Below are 9016 nucleotides of genomic sequence, written 5' to 3' on the forward strand. Positions count from 1 at the left end.
TATATATATATATATATATATACATAAAACAAGACATCCCACTTTTGGTAATGTGTTCTGGTATCCGTAGGATTTACTACGGGCTGCAATAAAGTCCTATTTTGAATATAACTATAAACCCCTGATTGTTCAGTTCCTCCTTATCTGGTGAGGTGAGGTCTAGCAGACCCTTATACCTAATAAAACTGTTATAATTCATTGATCATTTGCTAAAACAGTTTATGAGTTATAGATATTTCCTGGATAAACATGACTCATATTAGACATATTTTTTTTAATCAGATAACATTCTGTATTATCCCTAAAAATGGCTGTTGGAGTCAAATCCACCTCACATATAACAAAATTATTAAATTTTTTTTTTTGGATTTAAAATCAAAATTTAGATTAACATGTTATTTTCTATACTTATTACCTATATTCTGTAAAATCGTGTTTTAGGAGCATTAACTTCGAATTCCAGATTCACAAACACTGTCAAAATAGTTTATTATAGCAATAGAGTTGTACTGCGTGTTCCTATTACAATGATAAAGATGAATCTTTAGATATGCTCTTTATTAGTCAAAACAACAGTGTTTACACTTGAACATAAAACAATACATTAACAACTATCATGAACAAAAATATCCAGTTTTTTTTATACAACGAAAAAAACACCTAGTTCTTCATTATTAATTGTTAGTAATTGATCATATGGCGAGAGGTTTCAAATTGGTTTGCCACTAAAACAAATGTAAAGTAATGAAACATTAAAAGAATTACAAATAAAAATAGATTTAAAAGAAATATAATAGAGAAATAAAAATGTTGAAAATAATTTCAACAGGGGCAAACACATTTCAAACAGCCTCTTTGCTAACGTCGACTATTGCCACTGAAGATGTTAATAATGTTGCCACCACAGAGTTTTTGATTTTATGAAATTAATACAAAAAGATAACTGGTATTAGGTTCTCTCTTTCTCCAATCTCCCACAAAATATTTCATCCTGCTTCAAAAATGGAAAGAATTTTCCTCTAAATCTGATGTTATTGGAAATGAAGATTCATTAATGTAAGCCAATATTTATTTATTAGAACAGAAATAGCTTTACAGCTGAAGAATAGTTTGTTTGAACACACAAATTTCAAGAGCTAGCAGTTTGAAAAATTCTTTTTTGTATTAGATAGAATGTTTATTAAATAAGGCTTTAAGGTTTATAGCATCATACTATGACCTTTAGGAACTGAATAATATCCATAAATATTAATCAATCAGGGAGTGTGGTAGCTCAGCGAGTGAGGCACTGAGTTACTATCTCCTGGGTCTGGATTCGAATCCCAAGATAATTGTTTGTTCTACTTCAACTGTGAATCTATCCTGTGGGTTTGGAACACACTTAGCAGCTCTAAACTTACCCATAGTTGGGGGAAAATCTTGTGGTTGAACGTGATAATGAACAAATCATATCATTGCACAACCCTATTTTGCAAACGGTACTCTTCATAAAATACTGACCCCCTGACCTTTCGTGGGTTGTAGTCTTTTTTTAATTTTTTATTTTAATCAAAATGGAAAACTAATCAATTTAGAAAAAAAACACTCCATTAAGATATTGTATCCAATCGCTATAAACAAAACGCAGAGACCAACTTTTAAGCATATTGAGGTCAACTTAACACATTATGTGTTTCCTTATCTAGATCTGGATGCAGAGACAACTTGTATAAGCCACAGAGAGAAGGTACTAAAAATATTGTTTAAGATGAAGCACTGTAAAATTCCTATAAATAGTTCAAAACATATTATATTTGTAAAAATCATTATAATATAGCCAACTGAAGAGGTTTTCTGTCATCAGAATTGTTACTAATTTTTTTTTCTTTTGAAAATATTTCAAACTTGGTCATGTATTAATGATGTGTATGAAACAGATATCAAGAATTCAAATTTAATGAGACAGAAATAGCTGCGACAGGAAGTTATCATTTAAACTCTTCAAAATCAGCCCAATAATTCAAAACATTTAAAGAAAAATTCTAATCAGTTTGTCTTCCTATCCCTGTTTTAAAGTGGTTGATTGATTGTTAGTAAAATTTGGAAAGTAGGACTGGTATATATGTACAAGGGGAAATCTCTAGACAAGAAACTGGATAATTTCAAGTTTATACAGCCAAGTTGGTTTGGACCTTTTGCCCCAGACATGAGTCAAATAAAATAAAATTAACCAAAACAAAATTTTCTTTTCAATCACACGAAAATCAGAATATAATGGAGCTAGTGCTGTGTTCACAGCACAGAATGCAATATTTCTTCATCCAAAGGTAATATTATTTAGAGTTGGAACTTACATCTACAAAAATTAGTGGGGAACATGACTCATGAAATATTTAGGTGGAATAGGGCAAATGAAATTTTGTATGTGCCCAAAAATTTTCATAAATGTGGAAGTGACAATATTCTTGTGTATATTGTCACTTCAACATTTATGAAAATATTTAAATTATAATAAGAAACAACATTAATTTATCCAAAATTGAATTGAGAGATGGTTCTCAAATCCTTTTGGATATCAATCATTCGAAGAAACATGAAGAACATAGTCACAAGAATATATTTTAATAATAATGCACTTAATAATATTTGGATATAACATTTTAATGACAAAATTCAAAAATAACTTTATACACATTTAATGTGAATTTCTAAAAAGACTTTTGTCATTTTTCGTTGTTTTGGTTTAGTTGTAGTCGATTGTGGAAGACCAATTAAAACAATCTTTTAAGTTAATATTCTCAAATCTGATCCTATCAAATTTTGTATTTTCTAACCATCTTTCCTTCTAGAAAAAACAAAACACCAGAACTCCTCAAATCACCATTAGTGAATTTATTAAAGAAATAAAGAGATTGAAGATATGATTTGAAACTGACGCATAAAGTACCTTCAGTAATATGCTTTTATAATATACGAATATTATTGTCTGAACCAACAATGGATCAAATTTAAAGAGAGTTCAGACATCAAGGATAGAAAATCTTATTAACTTATAAATGACCCCAAGAAAAAATGACCTTCTATGACAAATAATACTTCTAGTAGTATTTATGAAACGAAATAACTTTTATATGAATGGGATGTAGAAAAAGAAAACAATTTAAAAATGGCTAAAGGTTGAAACATTGCTAAAACGTTGAAAATACAAACATATACATAAAATAAAATAAACAAAACATTTTTTTAAGGAATGTGGTCCTAAGAAGATTTTTGATTTGTTTTGGGTTGATAGTTCACAAATTAAATATAAATCCCACTAAAAAAATGAACAGCCATAATAAAGTAGCTCATAAAAAAGATGATATTACAATAATAGAAAAAAATCTTTTGTACTGGAAGATTATTGATTGACCGTGTGTGAAGATGAAAAGAATATGGTCCGGGTGCGGTCAAGAAAAACTCAAATAGTAGTAATATACTAATTTAATGAGCCAACGTTTCGCCCCACGTTGCAGGGCTTCTTCAGGGCTATTTTGACGGCAGTCAAAACTTTTAGATTTTAGTTTTGACTGCCGTCAAAATAGCCCTGAAGAAGCCCTGCAACGTGGGGCGAAACGTTGGCTCATTAAATTAGTATATTACTACTATTTGAGTTTTTCTTGACCGCACCCGGACCATATTCTTTTCATAAAAATCTTTTGTTTTAACAAAATAAAAAATAGAAATACCATAGATTAGATAAATTCAACTGCACTTAAACCAATACCTATATTAATAAATGACAAAAAAAAAAATTAAAATAAAATAAAAGGATTGTTACCTTGACTCCAGCTTTAGCAAGGAGGCGAGATGCCAGCTCAGGGTCGAAAGGTGAAGGCATTGGGAGCACAGGTAGATCCTTTGTTGATATCCCTCTGTGCTGCCTACTCATATGCGAGTGAAGAGAGTTACGAGACTTAGCAACAGTACCGCAGAGGACACATCGATAGCCAGGGCACACAGTATGCTTGTCCTCAAGGTGGGTGCGCAGTGTATGGGCAGACCTATAGATCTTCCCACATTTCGGGCATGGCCTTGGGTCAGTCGCCCTTACTCGCATCATATCCAGTCCCCGCCTTGAAACTGTAATAACAGTTTTCTTCCATCATAAAATGGACTGAAATTGTTTGGCAATATACGAGACCAAAGTAGGCTTATTTAACTATGATTGAATAGCCAATAAAAAGTTTTAAAAAAAAAAATTCAAGTGAGAAAATATAAAAAATGAAGGTACTACAAATTTTACAAACATTTATGAGTGAACAGGAATTATGTTGTATAGGATATTAATAATTTAATATTTCATTGAGGCTTTTATTTCAAATAGAAAAACTAATTCTTTTAATTAATTTACAAGATATGGTTAAAACATCTCAGTTTAAAATGAATAGTAAAGTTGAAGAGTAAAACTTTTGAGTTACAATATTTGTTATTGATGTTAATGTGCTAATAGTACACAATAAGCCTTAAAATGCTTTGCAATAATAAATAATGACCTTAAATATTTACTAAAATAAAAAGAGAAACTAAAATAAAAACAATAGATCACAGAACTTAAATTAAAAACTAAATTTTTAAAAAAACATTTAAGACATAATCCATTTAAAAAAAATATTTTTGTATTTACAGTTATCTAAAAATAAAACAGTTCTTTTATATTTATTACCTTATGCTAGCCAAGCTTGGAACTTTAACCTAGTGTAATTAGTCAGAATAGACAAGAGAAACGTGTATATTTCTAAAACAGAAAAAAAGAGGTATTGTAAATCTTTCACTATCATAAATTGAAACAAGGAGATCCTGAATTTCCAAATTCTATTTAAATATTACTTTATTATGTTCGTTACTGATTCTCTTGTCTGCTCTTGATAGTTTTTACAAAACTGGGACTAGACATTAATTAATTACTAATTTTTCACATAATGCTCAAGTTAAGGTATAATTTCATCATTATCATTATGTTACACACTATTTTGGGAGAAATAAAATTTTTAATCACAATGTGCCATAAGGCATATTTATATCTTTATAATAAAATGAAAATTTGCAATTAAAATAGGACTTATTAAAAATAGATAAATATTTATATAAAGAATTAAAAATGGTAATATAAATGAATATTTTTACATCCTATAAACTAATAACATTGTCTGTAAAATGAGATTAGCTGTAGGAAATTTCTTATGTAAAAATATTTCATGTTGTGCATTAAGGAACTGATACACAGAGACTACAGTAAAATTTAGGAATAAAATAATACTTCTTTAAAAGGAAACCTTGTACCAAAGGAATTATCAATACATTGATCTTCACAATATTGTTTAAAGATAAAATAGATTCAACTTATAAAAATAGAACAAAGCTACCCATTAACTTTATTTTAGTCACAGCATGTCTTTAACAAAGATATTATCATTTTTTGTTCGACATTGTGGTATTACATGTGTCCATTTAAGACTCTTCATTTTAAGCCATACTTGAGAGTGCTTCTCTCTCATGTGATTTCTTACTGAGTTTGGGTGAGAGAAGAGGCGGGCGCATGAAGGAACAGGACATGCGGGGGAATCACGCGGGTAATGCACATCGATGTGATTGCGAATTGTGAGAAGGTCTGGGCACCTAGCCTCGCACAAAGGGCAACTGTAGCCTTCATCTGCAATACCACGTCAACGAGTCTTATATAGACACATCCAAGACCAAAATACAGGGCATTTACAAATTTAAACAAGTTCATAATATAAAAGTAATGCTATCTTATAAAATAGGAACTGTATTAGTTTATGTAATAATTTAAATATTATATTAGGTCATACTTACAAATAAGTCTAATATTGTAATATAAAGCATGTATCACATAAAAATGCAAAATAAGATTTTTTTTTTTAATTTCTATCATTTCTCAAATAAAAATAAAATATCATCATTGTTGGTACATAATACAAAGCTATATCTTTTACATAGATAGAAAAATTGTCTTTAATGCTATTAAAATAATAATAATCACTGAATGAGCTTAAAAATCATTAAAATGGAAATATTTTAAACTAGCTTTATTTTTGAAACAGGAACATTTTTATATCTTATACATGCAAATAACAAATTAAAATAATATTGATAAAAAAATTAAAATAATTCATAATACAAACAAAATGGACTTGAATTTATACATTTTCTCTCAATAAGCTTAAAGATTTTTGATATTCTGAGGAAAAACTAAGATATTATACATTAGATATCTTCCATTGAGGATAATGATATTAGCTACTATGTACTATGTATGCTTTCTCTGCCTCACCCCATGCGCTTGAAGCTGGTGGTTGATGAGGTAATGCTTTGTTTTGCAATGTTTGTGGCAAATGGAGCAAATATACCAAGAGCTGGGAGGTGCATGGACATTGATGATGTGTTGCCTGAGATTTGAGATATTGCTGTATACACGGGAGCAGTGCGGGCAGGTCGGTCGCTCAGGAGGGGGTGGCCCTGGAACACCACCACCCCACTCCATTAGAACATAACAAATATATTACTTTATTCATAACTTGTATTCATGTTGAAATAAAAATTCTTGTTTGTTCTCTGTCTAATTCCGTGGGTCTGCAGGAGATGATTGTAAAGGTACTGGCGGGTTTTGAAGTATTTTCCACAGATGTTGCACTGGACCCATGCCCCTGGTGCATGAACATTAGCAATGTGTTGTCTCAGGTTACTTGTGCTTGAATAAATTCTTCCACAATCCCCGCAAAAGGGCTTCTCACCTCCTGGAAACCCATTACTGTTTTCACACCACATTTCACTATCCTAATGTTCCACTTTCCTAATTTATTTTGACAGTTGAATTTTTAATAGCTTAAGATTAATTGAGAGATAATAAACACATTTCTAAGGGAATAAATGTAAAAAAAAGAAGAAATAATCGATAAATTGAAAAAAAGGACTAACTTTACAATTTCAGTTACAGAAAATAATCCATAATACATTCTACATTTTATTACAAAACTTATTATGGCACAATGAGAATTCACTACATTAATGTCTCGATAACTAATATTTAATTTAATATGATAACAAGCAATCCTATTAATTCCAGTTAAATGAACTGTTGAATCTACAACTAGAATCATTTTCAAAATTCATGAACTGGTTTTGTATAAAACACTGTCCATTTCCCTGTGACTGTTAAGATGGGGGCATTGGATACATTGGTTGATTGTATGACTTCCTTTGCCTTATTCCATGAGTAGCAAGCAAATGAACTTGAAGATACTGCCTAGTTTTGAAGCTTTTGGAGCAGACGTAACAAGTTTCCCACCTTGGAGCAGTGGTGTGGACGTTGGCTATATGCTGCTTCAGGTTGCTGTTGTTGCTATACTCCTTTCCGCACTCAGGGCAGATAGGCTTCACTGGTCGGTCAAACCCATCGATCCCTGCATCGCCCACACATACCGGCTTTTACTAAACAAATCCCCGCACACCTCTTCTCAAAGAAAGAGCAATCAACATAGAAATTGTTAAATTTTTCTCTTGTTGGTTAATTTACCGCCAGCACAGATGTCCTTCAATAATGGGAAGAGATTATAAAAGAAATGATTTTGTGATATTATATGCCAATTTTGTGGAAAAACATTATGCCCATATCAAAACATATAAATAAGTGCTTTTTCAATACAAAAATTCAAAACATCATAATCACTCAAAGAAAAACAAGTATATATTTAATTGCTCCTTCTAAAAATTAAAATCTTAATACTAAATTGAAAACAAATAAATAAATTATACTATTTATAACCTCTTTAAAACAAAAATAATCAACTTAACCAGCATGTCTTAATCAAAAAATTAAAATCAATGTTGAAATATGAAGCTAAGATACTCAAAATTAACAAATTTAGTTTAAAGGAACATTTTATTGTTACTTCTAGAAACAATTTGTTAATTGTTAAAATACTTTCACTGCAATCTCTATTCGATTACTGATTCTACCTCTGTCATTTATTGAATACATTTATTATAATGAGTACACGGTATAAAAAAAAGAGATTCATTGACAACAGCTTAGATTTAAAATTTAATGATATTTTTTAGTTCAATTAATGATAAAATGATAGTTCAAAGAACAAAAAAACTGAAGCTAGGTCATTATTTAATGTTATAATATAGCCAACTGGCTCGAAGAATTATTTTAAAGCAAAAATAAATATGATAACAATGTAAAACTCATTCTAGGCACAAAAAATATTAAGGTATTACGTTAAAAAGTTTATGCGACCATAGTTTCTATTCAGTGATTCCATCAAATGGAATAATTTTTTTCATGATTAATTTTAATTTATATTCAATTTGAAACTAATTCACGTTTTTAAAATCTGTAACTTAAAAATAAAAATCAGACAATGTAGTATTTATCTACTTGGTTGAGGTAACATTATAATGTTATTTCATAATATTGAAGATAGAAATATCTATTAATTTTAGATAAGTTTAAGACAAACTAATGCATAATATATTTTAATATTGTGGATATATCAAATAACCTTCTTCGATTTCTTTTGATTCAAATAAAGAAAAAAAAGCTTCATTCTTTAACAGTTAGAAGAAATGATAAAAATTATACAAATAAATATGAAAGTGAACATTCAGTCATGCTCTATTAAATTAAGGCAATGGTGGTCAATAAAGAAAATCAAGAAAAAAAATTAAAAAGTATAAAGAGGTATAAATAGTGATTAATAGTTTAAGATGAGTCTATTGCAATATTAATTCATGAACTATAAAAATACTTATGTATTGCAATAGGCTTCTCTAAAAAGTTGTACATATCTTGCATACTACTTACCAAAGCTGTTGTCTGGTCCACTATTGTGCATCCCAGAAGGTCCTGGAAGCAACCCTGGAAGCCCTGAAAAATGAGAAACTTATTATAACTAGTGAAACAATAAATCATTTAAATACAGAAACAATAAATCATTTAAATACAGAAACAATAAATCATTTAAATACA

The 9016-nt window shown here is 29.6% G+C and overlaps 1 protein-coding gene across 1 annotated transcript in view; it reads right to left on the reverse strand.

The window, feature by feature from the left end:
- Positions 1-9016, reverse strand: part of ab (abrupt) — a gene marked incomplete in the record, with an annotated part of 21368 nt that overhangs the window by 2001 nt on the left and 10351 nt on the right. The window contains 2 exon segments of the mRNA XM_067045479.1: positions 3800-4101; positions 8852-8914. Coding sequence (XP_066901580.1) covers positions 3800-4101; positions 8852-8914 — 365 coding nt within the window.

This window comes from Halyomorpha halys, unplaced genomic scaffold (assembly GCF_000696795.3).
Source record: "Halyomorpha halys isolate HHAL.00 unplaced genomic scaffold, Hhal_1.1 Scaffold659.1, whole genome shotgun sequence".
NCBI lineage: Eukaryota > Metazoa > Arthropoda > Insecta > Hemiptera > Pentatomidae > Halyomorpha > Halyomorpha halys.